This window comes from Hirundo rustica, chromosome 10 (assembly GCF_015227805.2).
Source record: "Hirundo rustica isolate bHirRus1 chromosome 10, bHirRus1.pri.v3, whole genome shotgun sequence".
Classification (NCBI taxonomy): domain Eukaryota; kingdom Metazoa; phylum Chordata; class Aves; order Passeriformes; family Hirundinidae; genus Hirundo; species Hirundo rustica.
This window is the reverse complement of record NC_053459.1, coordinates 9,142,617-9,156,045: the sequence shown is the minus strand read 5'-3', so window position 1 is coordinate 9,156,045 and position 13,429 is coordinate 9,142,617. Positions and strand designations below refer to the sequence as shown.

The 13,429-nt window shown below is 44.1% G+C and overlaps 1 protein-coding gene across 11 annotated transcripts in view; it reads left to right on the top strand.

Moving 5' to 3' along the window:
* The window catches only part of DOCK10 (dedicator of cytokinesis 10), a 142,803-nt gene extending 129,959 nt beyond the window's left edge, over positions 1-12,844 (top strand). For 9 of the 11 annotated variants that reach the window (XM_058421868.1, XM_058421863.1, XM_058421864.1 and 6 more), the window contains 7 exons: positions 4,242-4,388; positions 4,728-4,938; positions 7,661-7,851; positions 8,488-8,588; positions 8,924-9,062; positions 10,943-11,018; positions 12,162-12,548. In XM_058421868.1, coding sequence (XP_058277851.1) covers positions 4,242-4,388; positions 4,728-4,938; positions 7,661-7,851; positions 8,488-8,588; positions 8,924-9,062; positions 10,943-11,018; positions 12,162-12,229 — 933 coding nt within the window. In that variant the 3' untranslated portion in view covers positions 12,230-12,548. Of the gene's footprint in view, positions 1-4,241; positions 4,389-4,727; positions 4,939-7,660; positions 7,852-8,487; positions 8,589-8,923; positions 9,063-10,942; positions 11,019-12,161 lie in introns of all 11 variants that reach the window. The other 2 variants (XM_040073825.2, XM_058421871.1) reach the window with 1 other exon arrangement.
* The last annotated feature ends 585 nt before the right edge of the window (positions 12,845-13,429 follow it).

Here is a 13,429-nt window from a genome sequence, read left to right as displayed (position 1 = left end):
TAAGTCTAGTTCTGTTGCATGTTTTGTTTAATTCTCCTCACACATCCTTCATCCTTCCCTCTACTGTCACTTAACATTAATTTTCCTGTGCTCTCAGTTCTTTGGTTCATGGCAGATGAGATAACGTTGCTGCATCCATTGTTGCATCCTGCAAACTAACTTTTGTTTGTTCAGTTACCTGAATTACCGAGCTGTATCTGTCATCATGTTGTGTGTGCACTGTGGGGCCCAATGCTGCTTCATCTCATCTCAGTGGAAGTTCTTCCCAGCTTCACTGGGAGTGGGATTGGACCCCCCCTTCCCCTGTTGAAAGTCCTGGGGTTGCATTAACGCTGTTTGAATGCAAGTCTGCTTTCCTGGCCTGCAGAGCAGCTCCCAAGTGGAGGGCTGTTGTGTCAGTCTGAGGTCAATGGCAGTGGTCACTGGAGCACTCTGGGCAGGCTGTGGTCCTGGCAGTCCCTTCTAGGAGCAAGCAAATGGGAATTCAGAGGGGAATGGCAGGTCCTGGCTCTCTGGACAGATTAGCAAAGCTAAACTTTACAAGGAGGAAGTGAGCTGCAGCTGAGGAGTGGCAGAGTTTTCCTTATGCCTGGCATTCCTCAAAACGGGAGCAGCACAGGGCAGAACAGAGCTCTTCTACTTGCAGCCTCTGGCCAGCACTCTCCCAGAGCCAGTGGCTCTCCCACTGGGTCATTTAGCTGCAGCACTCCTGCTGCACTGGGTTAGCATCTCTGTACAGTGCCCTGACTTTCCAGGTGCCAGTGCCACGAGAAAAACTTCATTTAAACAGCTTTAGTGCTCTGAAGGGTGAGGCTTTGTCATAGCTGTGTCTGCCTCTGTTTGTTCCCCCCAGTCACTGGGCTCTAAAGACAACAAGCACTGCTTTCTCCTTGCCCCTTGCAGCAGAGATGTGATGTGGCTGCTGTTCTTTAACTGAAACAAAAGCTGCAGAGAAAGCAGGTTAAAGAACAAAAGAATAATGTTAATACTGGGAGGGAGAATTTTGGGGGTTCTTAGCAGAGAAAGAGGATCTGCAGCTGCACCTGAAAACCGTTCTTCGTGCAAAGGGAGAGGCAGTATTTGGTTACTGCATTGCTGCAGGGACCCTGTGCAAGGATGGTTTGAATTAATGGGGTCCTCAGGGAGGACACAGTCGTCTGTTTTCACCAGCAGGATTCATTTGCCAGCTCAGGGAGCCGGATCTCATGGCAGCTGCTGTTTTAGAGTGCACATTCTGTTAAAGGACTTTGGTGACAGTATCCCATTGCACCCCCAAGTGACCACTCTAGCCAGTGCATATGAGTTTACTCATAGAGAAGAGTTTGAGAAGTCAATCTCTTTCTTGAATTAAGAGCCAAAAAGAAATCCTGTTAAACATATTGAATAGCTGGGAACTCATATTGGGCTGATAAGCAAAGACATTAAAGAGATGTTTTTCAGAGCACTGCCAGGTAATGGTAGAGCTGAGGGTCTGTTCTCCTGTGTGTACAAGAAGCTAGAGAAGTTGGAGGGCAGTTTCATAGTGACCACAGTCACTCACTGCAGGAGGAGACAGGGAAGGAACCATGAGATGCCAATTCCTGGCAGGTCAACTAGAGGGCTTTACCTCAGCACCTTCCAACAAAGGGCAGAGAAGAGTCTGGTGTACTGTGAGCTCCAAGGCTGTGTCTGGAGGTGTATAAGGATGAGGAAGGGTCTCATCAGAACTCCCACAGTGATAGGCCTCGGTCACAGCTTGTCTCTCAGAACGTCAGAGCTCAGTGGAAACCAGAAACCTGCTGCTCAGGAGGTCATCTGCATTTCCATCACCATCAGCTGCTCCCTGTAATCATTTTCATCTCTGATGCTGTGTTGTCCTTGCAGGACCAAACCAGCCAGGATGAAAATAATCCAGGGATATGCATCGATATTGTAGCCTTGGCTGCTTAGTATTTTAAAAACCTGAATTTGGAGGATATTTGGCTTCTGAAAAGTATTTAATCTTACTTTTAATAGTCTATGCCAGACATAGAGCATATGGCAGACGTGATTATTTTTAGCTCACAGTTATCTTCTGCTTGTCACTTGTCAGCTGAAATACTGTAGGGAATATGTACTTAAATGATGTCTCTTGCATTGGAGGTAAGACTAAATCTGTTCGTTGTTTTCAGGTATTATTTTTAAAATAAAACGATTAACAGAGATGTCATCTCAGCGTGCCATGCAGCATCAGCAGAGATCTGGCACTTCCATATAAACACTGTGTTCCAGCATGCAAACACACACAGAGTCAGGGGGTTTAAGAGCATAAACTATACTCTAGCTTGCTATGTGATTAATTTGGAAAACATGAGGGGTTTGTTGAAAACACTGAATAGTAACAGAAAGCAGATGTCTTTTGAGAGAAACAGTCCAGAGTAGTATGTTTAAGTATGATTGCATCAAACTAATGAGGTTTTTCTACATAAAGAAGTTTTGCTTCAGTGGAAACAAGAGCAGAAACCAGATTATGATCCTGTAGATATTTCTCAGTGTGATCAATAGGAAGTCAATAGCCTGCCCAGCTCAACAGATGTTTATAGGATGTCAGCTTTGGGGCTCTGGATTTTTTTCTCTAATTGCCTGTGAAGTTCTTCATATGCCTGTGGAATTTAATTGATAATGTTGTTAAAAATCATGCAATGTTAGAAGGCCACTGTGAGACTGAAGAAGGTGCTGTCAAATGAGCTGCTGTTGCAGGTATTAGTTATTGGTTTCCAGTAATGCCCACAGTACTCCTGACACTTGCCAAATTAAAAGACAATTTTATTGCCCCTTGTCCTCACTGAAGGAGAAGCCAGAGATGCATATATTTGTTAATCCCCATTGAAATAAAGCTTGGGGAGGGTTTCCCCAAAGAAGCAATGAAATGCACAGCTTATTTTATTTTAATTCTGTTTTGGGTTTTTTTGTGAAGATTTGCCTAATCAAAACTTTTAGAGGGCAAAGTTGAAACACACTTCCAGATAAAAAGGCTGGATTTTCCATGAGTAGCTTCTGAAGAGATTTTGGACATATCTCTTGCCTTCATTAATTTCTGCTTCTCTGTTTTTCTGCAGATGGCAGTTTGCTTAGGCATATTGTAGAATTAGCCATCCAAGCCACATCATGTGAAGTCCAAAGGGCCTTGGATCTGACATCATTCATGCTGTCTGCCTTTCCCCCCATCCCTGCAGCTTCAGGTGTTTTCCTCTGGGTCACTTTGCATTAAGGTGAAAGTAAGAGGCTTTGAGTGCAGCTGCAGTGGTGCCCATCACCAAATATTAAATCCTGGGAGAGGGGCTGGTGCTGCTCATGGCATTGGGACAAATCCAGTCCTTGTTAATGGGGCACCTGCTGCCTTCTGCCCAGCTGGGAGAGCTCTGCTGAAGCACTGATGTACATGCTCATCTTGTAGCAGTTGAGTCTCTCACCTGCAGGTGATGCAATGCTCTGTTAATTTTCAGAGGCTGGCATTTCTTCTGAAGCCTGACAGACTTGTGTTCAGCTCTTCAGTGGACCCTTTTATTAAATCTCTGCCAATTCCATCCAATATATTAGATAATGACTTTAACAAGGCTGTACCTTTTTTGCAAAGGAACCCGGTCTGTGTGTCTTTTTTTGTTTTTCTTTTCAAATGTGAATAATTTGCTAATTGTCTCTGGAAGTGCTGCAATTCTATATGGCCTTTCAAGGTGCCCACCAGGGTTTCTCTTCAGCTGCCCTGAGGAGATGCAGACTGGTTCCTTGCCATGGCCATGGGCAGCAGTGCCCAGCCTGTGTCTGCACATGTGGCTCTCAGAGGATCCACTGGAGGTGATGTGCTGCACCCAACCCAGCTGGGCTCAGTGTCCAGCAAACAGCTGTTAATTGACCCAAGTTGTTAAGATTTAAAGATTTTTAATGTCTAGTTTTTATTTCATGAGAGTTTTTTCATCATACACACATCAGCATTTTCAAGATAGTCCTTTAACTCTTTAACCAGCTCAGTCTCTTAAGTGAATAAATGTTTAGGGATTTTTTCTTGGATAACTTTGGAGATTGCAGACCAGTATAAACACTGACCTCTAGGCACATGTCTGCTAGGAGCAGACAGAGGTAAGCTTTTAACTCTAGGTGCTGGAAGTGACCTACTGGATGCTCTGGTGGGTATACAGGCAACCTTGATTCCTGATGTAAGCACCTCGTTTAGGTTTTGCCCTGCCTGTTATATTCACTGTATCCCTTTGGTTTTTTCCGAACAGGGCTTTTTTGAAGAAGAGGAAGGTAAAGAGTATATCTATAAAGAGCCCAAATTAACTGGCTTGTCTGAGATCTCTCAAAGACTGATGAAACTTTATGCAGACAAGTTTGGAATAGATAATGTGAAGATCATCCAGGATTCCAACAAGGTATGTAAGATTTTGGCTGTGGTTTTGCATAAGGGAGGGAACTGAGTGCATGGTGCAAGATGAGCAGGCAGATGTTTGCTGCAGCGCAGAAGCAGGTTATTTTCTGTCTCATTTAGCTTTCATCTGTTTTTGCCAATGGCTATGGTCAAAGGTCCCACTTTTCTTAGGGAACTCTCAGTAAAATACCTTTGTATCCATCCATGATCTGAGTGTTACACTTGGAAGTCTCAGCTTTTGTCAGTACAGCTATAAATAAATAAATACATCAAAAATGTAACGGATGCCTTGGAAGCTCACCACACCTAACATAATTTTATTGTGTTTGCCCCTGTACCGCAGGTGAACCCCAAAGACCTGGATCCCAAATACGCCTACATCCAAGTGACCTACGTGACACCTTTCTTTGAGGAGAAGGAGGCCGAGGACCGAAAGACGGACTTTGAGATGCACCACAACATCAACCGCTTCGTGTTCGAGACGCCCTTCACGCTCTCGGGGAAGAAGCACGGCGGCGTGGAGGAGCAGTGCAAGAGGCGCACCATCCTGACCAGTATGTCTGCTCCCCTGCTCCATCCCACCCCAGCTCAGCCCACAGGGGCAGGGCAACGCATCTTTTCACTCTGTGTGTTGGCCATGTGCTTGCTTACAGACCTGCTGACCGTCTCTGGGATAGTTATTTCACTCAGCTGCTTTATTTTTCCTTATAATTGTCAACTGTTCTTGCAGTGATGTAACTTGGGAGTGGTTCTGCTTGGAGGCAGCTTAGCACACGCAACAATTTTCTTTTAATAATAAACTATTCAAAGAAAAAGCCAAGTAGGAAGTCTGTTCTGCTAAGAGTAAAGCTTACAGATAGAAATTTTCATTCAAAACGGGAGTAAAATACATTATATAGAATTTTTTAAGCTAGAAGTAAGATTTCAATCAGTGTTTTAAGGCAGGAAGGTCAGGAGCACTAGATATGTCTTCTCTTAATGAGTCATATTAAACTGAAGTTTTTAGCTCCTTATCGTGATTGAAATCTCTCTTTTAAAAAGTCTCCTTTGTGAGACTACTGCTGAAACTCGACATGTGTGAATTTTGATGTATGAGGAACTGTCTGAGACAGAGGCGTTGTTCTCGTGGGCAGAGAGGCTGATGTTCACAGCAAAGGCTCCCAGGTGACAGAAAACCCAATTCCCTACCAACTTCTGTGCATCTGCTTCCCCCAAAAGACAAAGTGGAAAAAAAACTGCTTACAGTGCAAGCATAGGCACCTAAAAGTTTTGTTCTGACAAGTCAGCAAAGAGGCACTGATGTCTGAGGGTGTCTTGTTACATGACACAGCTTTGCTTGTAACAAGAAGAAAGGAGGAATAGCTTGTGTGTGGTTTTTTTTAAGTGCTGGGGCAGCAGTAGGTGTTTTGAGATCTGTATTGCAGCAGGTAGTTTCACTGACTTGAAAGTGCAGCTGTTATGGTCTGTCTGGCAAAAACAGAGAGGGTTGTTCTTCTGGCAGAATATTTTCCCTGGGTTGTTACATGCTGTCATCAGCTACCACAGCTCTCAGCCCTGCTCCATCTTTGGCATTAGGTGGGAATTTGATTGCCTCCTCTTCTCCTCTGCTTTTCCCCTTGGCACCTACCTCACTTCAGTGCTTTTCACTAAAGGAAACATTCTTTTCCTCTCTTTTTCTTTTTTTCCCCACTCCTGTTTGATAAAGTTATGTGTTTTCATTTGTTTCCTGTGTAAGCTTAAGTGCTTTTAGTTTGAGAGGAAGGCAAGGCTGTGACTGGAGGAGTGGTGAAGTCAACGGAGTGGCACCTGCACTGCATCTCTGCTCCAGAGCCTGCTGGGCAAAGGGCAGGAGCAGTCTGGCTGCAGTCTGTGGCTCACTGGCTCTCTGCCACACCTGGCTCGTGCTTCCAGCTCTGGAAGTCCTGGGTTTCCTGCTCTCCAGTGAGACAGACATGCTGTAAACTGGAGCTTATTTTGGTCTGAGCTGACTGGAAGCAGATGCTTAGTGGAGAAACTCATGCATGGAGCTTGAGAGACCTTCTGTAGCATGTAGGGCAGTCAGAAAAGTGTTAAGTCAGATCAGACTTAATGCACCAGAACAGTACCCTTGCCAAACTCCCTGAGAACTGTGAAAGGCCTTGGCTGGAAGTAAAGAGTTTTAAGGTGAATAATTCCTCTGTCAGCTCCCATAGCAGTATTTAGGTTGGATGTTTAAAGTGCCCCTTCACTGCTTTAAGGATGATGTTTTGATAGTAGGTTCACCTGCAGGTGAGTGTCCTGGTTTAACCTCAGCTGGTAGCCAAGCCCCCTGCAGCCACTCACTCACTGAGTGCCCTCTGGTGGGATGGGAAATTGAGAGTGTAAATGTGACAAAACTCAGGGATTGAGATAAAGACAGCTCAACAGGTAATGCAAAAGCTGCACAAACAAGCAAAGCAAAACCAGAGGTTCATTTGCTGCTTCCCTGGGGAGGCAGGTAAAGGTAACTCCAAGAAAGCAGGGCTCCATCACATGTAACAGTGTCTTGGAAAAACAAACACCACACTCTGAATGTCCCTCCCCTTTCCTCCTCCTTCCCCCAGCTCTATATGATGAACATGGTCTGGAAAATCCCTTGGCTCAGCTGGGGTCAGCTGTCCTGGCTGTGTCCCCTCCCAGACCCTTGTGCAGCCCCAGCCTCCTCTCTGGTGTGTGGGGTGAGGAGGATAAAAGGCCTCGATGCTGTGAAAGCCCTGCCCAGCAATAACCAAAGCATCCCTGTGCTATCAGCACTGTTCCAGCACAAATCCAGAGCACAGCCCTGTACCAGCCACTGTGAAGAAAATGGACTCTATCCCAGCCAACACCAGCACAGTGAAGGATTCCTAATTCAGCTAAGCTAGAGGCCCCTGCCTCTAATGTGAAATATGTTTGATGCCGTGGTTTGAGCTGTCTGAACTTCAGTGTGGATTTATAATTTGGTGCCTTAACTCAGAAGAAGAAATTTGTGGATTCTAAAATCTGAGCACTGAGACCTTTTTGCCACCTGCCTGGGGCAGAGCTTGGTAGCAAACACTGATGAGTTCAAAAGGAAATGCTCTTCCAGTGCCAGGTACATCAGAATTCAGTTTGGACCTGCTGTGTCACTTCTACTCATCCAGTGATTAAAACTTATTTTTTATGGATTAATAAAGAGATTGACCAAGTCAAAAGTGAATACATTGACTTAATTGTTTTGCTTTCCTAAATACTCTCTTGTTGGGTGAGTTCTCTGATCCATTTCTCTCTCTCGAGTAGCCAGTCACTTGTTTCCCTACGTGAAGAAGCGGATTCAGGTCATAAGCCAAACCAGCACTGAGCTGAACCCCATCGAAGTGGCCATTGATGAGATGTCCAAAAAGGTCTCAGAGCTCAATCAGCTTTGCACAATGGAAGAAGTGGACATGATCCGACTGCAGCTCAAGCTCCAAGGAAGTGTCAGTGTCAAGGTAATAAGAATTTGCTGCCTTTTTTCTTTTTTCAATGGATTTGCCTAAATTTTTATTCTGACTTTCATCATTCCAGATATTTTTTGTCTTTGGCTTATCTTGTATTATAGTGCCATTAGATCCCACTCTAAACACACTAAGGAATGGAAAGTTTTCCACTGGCATTGACGACTGCTGGTTTTATGTGCTAATTATTTCATTTTACGTATACTCTAAATAACAACTAAGACCTTTCCAACAAGACTGTCAGGTATCACTTATGGCCCATCACAAGCAGGCGGATTCTTTAACGGGAGTTTTGCTAGGATTGGCTTTGTCATTTCCTATTTAGGAAAGCTGGGGTTGTGATGGGCATGTGTATTCCTGGTGCTCTCATGGAAATGTCTTCGAGCAGACATGTAACTGTCTGGGTGTTCAGCTAGCTGGGAAAGGCCAGCACAGATCTGCAGCTTGTACGAGGCTGAGCAGCTCCTGTTTCCTCAATAAAACTCCTCAGCTTCCATCCTGGTGACAAAAGGAGTGAGGGGATGTTCCTCTCACAGCCTGCATTGCCTGAGGCCAGTCTCCAAGCCTGGGGACACAGAGAAACAAGGAATGGCTTGTTCTCTGTACCTAAGGTGTGTGTTTTTCACCCAGGTAAACGCTGGACCAATGGCCTATGCTCGAGCTTTTCTTGAAGAGACAAATGCTAAGAGATATCCTGATAATCAAGTTAAGCTTCTGAAGGAAATCTTCAGGTAAGCATTAATTTTAGCCTTTTCATCCCCACATAGCACATAGGACACTCTGCCTGGCACAGGCAGGTGAAACACTGATTTGAACCAGCCTAATTTAAATCTGCATTTACCCAATCTTACAAGTCATTCCTAAGAAACATTTACTGGAGTTCTGGGCTACCCTGGTAGAATACATTCCTTTTGATCTGAGAATGAGTTCTGAAATTCATTTCTAACAAGGAGCAATGTGCAAGGGGGAAAAGAGATCCAGCATTGTGGGTGTATATGTACACAGATGGGTTTTATTCACTGCTACAAACTTGTGTCATTGTTCCTTTGTGTTTCTGTGCCTGCAGGCAATTTGCTGAAGCCTGTGGACATGCCCTTGATGTCAATGAACGCCTGATTAAGGAGGACCAGTTTGAGTATCAGGGAGAGATGAAGTCTCATTACAAGGATATGCTCAGCGAGCTCTCTGCAGTTATGAATGAACAGGTCAGAACATCTATTTTGGGGCTAGGTGGGCTCAGTGAGGGTGGCTAATTGTGTCTTCTAGTGACAAATGAAGCTGTAGGGCAAAATACCAGAAGTAAAAACAGTTTATTTTTTGTGTGTGGGTTTGGGTTTTGTTTCTTCACCTTTTTTTTTTCTTTTTTTTTTTTTTTTGTAGAAGTATATTCTATATAGCAAATTTGATCAACAAAGATCTGTTTGCTCCCTGCCTTGCTACATATTGAAAAGCTGAATATTTGTGAGGCTAAATGCTGGCTGGGGTTTAGAGGCATAGAAAGATAGTTTAAACTAGTGCTTTATGCTTTGCTTGCTTTGTCCTATAGCTGTGATGTATTTAATTAAAACAGTAAATTGCTGTTAAGATGTAGCTTATAACCACAGGAGGTAACTTTATCGTTTCTATTTATATCCAGCTTTCAAAGAAAGTTGTTTTTCAATTTTTTTTATACTTGACTACACTGTCAGAATAGATGCCATGTATTTTAGAAGGATGAGCATGCATGGGTACATTACATGAACTGCATCCCAGAGTTCTGAATTGGACTCCAATGCCCACTTGCAGCTATTCTACTGTTGTGTCCAGGCAGATTTCTTTTTAATATATTTTCTGTTTCAAGTAACAATTGAGCAATTTGCATATTGAAGTGCTAATTAAACCGTGTTTAATTATATCTCTGGATGCTTATGGGCAGGCTACCTTAGATTGCATCTGATAAATAGTTTCTCTCTAGCAGTTGTGCCGCCCTTCTAGGTGCCTGTAGCATCTGAAAGCACTGTTGGTGTAGAGTTACTTGCTTCACCCACTGGTGTCGGTGGTGGCATCTCACAGAAGTGTCTAATTGGCTCTCCATTACCCCATGCATTACCCCATTCATCCTCACATAAGAGGAAAATAAGGATTGACCTGGATTTTTTTGCCCATTGTTGTACTTAGTGTGAGTTTTTCCTTGGGTGTAAAGCTCCTAATTGCTTGGAGGCCTGGTGATGGGGGTCAAGCAGTTCTGGGAGCTGTGCTCCTCTCCTGTTCAGGTGTACAAAGATTTGTGAACCTCAAGCATTCCAGTGATTTTACCATAACTAGTATTTATCACTGTGTTGTTAAGCGTGTAAGCGTTACAGGTATTATTTGTTAATCAATATTCATGCGTGGATGAATCCATTCATATTCACATGAAAGTTATTTTGGCCATCTAGTCAGTGTGCAGAGGCAGCTCCACGTGTCTTGTGTGAACCACTGTTTCCCACAAGAATGGAAAATGGGTGGTCAGCTCAAATGAGGTGTGAGCAGCCCATGAGCTTCAGCATCCATAAAACAATTGGAGAGTTCTGTTAAATGCTCATACCTGTATTTATATCTGTGAGCTCTGAGTTTTCTTCAAACTAAATAATACAAAATTACTTTGACAGAGCAATGCTAATGTGTAAAGAGTTCATCTAACAAAAGTCAAAATTGTCATCTCTTTTACCAAAATCATTTGAATGTTAAAATCCACCTTGAAAACAGTCTTCCACTTGCAATCCTTTGGGAAAGCCTAAAAAGTGACAGCCCCTGTTTCCAGTGTGGGGTTTTGAGAAAACTCTACTCTTCTTACAGTGAACTTGTGAACTCCCTGCTTCTGAGCAGAGTATTTCCTCAGAGGAATCACATGCCGTAAGCTGTGGCTGAAATATTTATCTCACAGTTGGAAAGCTTGAGGCTCTCTTGCATCTGTGCTCTGTGCTTTACACCAGTAGGATTTGCCATCTTTCCCATTGTTGTATTCAAGAGAGTTTTGTTTCTCACCTACTGACAGTGACTTTTTCATCACCATATCTTTTTCTCTTTTTTGTTTTTCTCTTTTCTTGTTTTTCTTTTCTGACAGCTCTGTCATGGTCCTTGCTTATACAGCTTCTCTTCTTCCCTGTCTAACATTTCCCTCAATACTATAGCCAAAAGTGGTATGTTCATTTTTCTTACATCTATTTTTTCTTTTAATGTCATATACTTCTTTCACTTGCTGTTTTTTTCTGCTGGGTATGTTTGTTTAATTTCATCTCTAATGACTCCCTTCTCAGGGAGTTTAAAAAAAAGATCCAAGGTATGTGTGTGATGCGTTGTCCATGAGCAGTCTCGAGAGGCCTGTTCTTTAGGATCCTAGTTGTGAACTTTGGCCAGTGAGGCAGCTCAACAAGAGCCCCTTAATGCAGAAACAAGTGCCAATAGTAGCAAAAGTGGCTGCCAGGGTGTGCCCAAGTCCCAGTGCTCTTCCTGCAGCCCACGGCGTGGGAGCAGCTCCTTCCCAGAGCTGCTGGCTCGGGTGCTGAAGCTGTCTGTGCTGATGTCACCCCCAGAGAGAGCTGAGGTGTGGCTGACCTGCAGCCCTGGCCAGCCTGGGCTCGATGGTGTAGGGTTCCACCTGGAGCTTTGTCCAGGGGAGGGGTTTCTCTTCCACTGCTGGTGCTGGGTGGTCAGTGGGGGTGGCCCTGTCCCTGCTGTGAATGCTTCAACAAAGCACCCCTGGAGGAAGACAGGTTTCCAGTCTGCTTTTATAGAAATAAGTAGGGAAAAAGAGCTATTACCAGCACTAGAAGAGCTGCTTCAGGAAAAAAGATCTTCCTTCTTGCTAAAGCCTACCCACAGGACAGGGCAGAGCTTTTGGCACTGCTGCCCCACTGCAGCTGTGCCCACAGGCTCAGCCTGGCGTGGTCCCAGCCCTGCTGCTCTGTGGGGCTGCTGCATCCCCAAACGACAGCGTGGGCAGAGCTGGGCCCCTCTGTGCCACGCTCAGGAGGGGCTAACCTGGGTGTCCGTGAGTTTGCAAAGGGTCAGGGGCTTCTGTGAGAGTGGTCACTTCAGGGAACCCCACGGAGCTTGGCAGAAGCCAGCCCAGCCCCATTTTACCCCTGACTCAGAGGATGTCACCCCTGCGCCTGCAGCCTCCATTGACCAGGGAACCGTCCTTTTCCTCTGCCAGATCCTTGGCATCGCTGGGTAACAGTTAAAAAACGGGAAATCCTTGGTTAGACAATGGACACTTCAGACACCAAATTATTCAGATCTCTCTTACTGTTGCTTTTTTTTTTTTTTTTTCCCCTGAAAAGATTGCGTACAAGGAGGACTCAGCAAAACATCCAGGGATGGAGCGCACGTATTCACGAGTCATCCATAGAGCCAGCTCCTCTGTGCCAGCTGCAACCGCTCCAGCGAATGCTGATGTCTGACTGCAGCCTGGGGAACAACACCTGGCCCCAGGAGGATCTGTTTGTTCTTTCTTGTTTGGGGTATTTTTTTTCCTTTTAGATTCATAGTACTAAAAACTAAGTTGACGGACAATACCAGGAAAAGGATTTGAGGGTTAAGATTTTAATTTATTGGAAGTCTCCATGGTGTTATTTTTAAAAATGAAAGCTTGAGAATTGGTTTGGGTTTGTTTTCTTTTTTTGCCTGCCCCAATATTTGCACATTCCCTTTTTTTTTTCTTTTTTTTTTTTCTTTTTTTTTTTTTTTTTTTTTTTTTTTCAAATTTTTGGTTTTGAGCAGCCTTTGTTAAGCCAGGCTGATTACAAAATTCCCGTTGAACAGATAGGTACACAGCAAACCCTAAGTTTGCTATAAATTATAATATATCTAATACTAAGTCCTAGTATACGTATATTTTAAAGGTCAGAGTGGATGTTTTATAACATTTAAGCATATTGCAACTGTAAATAGAAGATGTGTAAAATATGTCATTTTTACAAAATTTTAAAAAATATCTTTTTAGTTAATTATGACAGTACTAAGAATATGGATAACATTTCAGTTACCATTATATTAAAATATTTGTGTATGTGTATAAAAGCGTCCATAAAACTTTCTCTTTGAAGGGCTGTGTGTTGGTTCATTCCTGTGACAGCACTCTCCGGGGTGCTGGAGATCAGGATGCCTCCTGCACCCCAGCTGTCTGTCACGCTGTGGGTGCTCACAGAAACACTTCTGACCATCTGCAGAACGTGGCTTTGGGTTCTCTCCGTGGCCCCAGCTTGAAGTCACCCTGGGAAGCAGGTTTGGTGTAGTTCTCCTTCTTGAGGCCAAGAAAGCTCAGATTTTCCACTGAAGTTCATAGTCCCAGATTTTGCCCGGGGTGCATTGGGGAGCCACGTGCCTTTAGTGAGATGTTTGTTTCAGTTTCTGCATCATGTGGGGATAAGGTGGAGTGATTGTGCCGGTTCTTAGGAGTTCCCTTTAACCTCAGGAGTTCCCACATTCATTCCTTCATGTTCATTCATAGAAAATCCCTGCTTGCAGCAGTCCCTGCTCATGGTACCTGTGTGTTAGAATTCTCCTTTCCCGTGCACACAGTCCCCACAGTTCTGCTAAGCTGGATTTT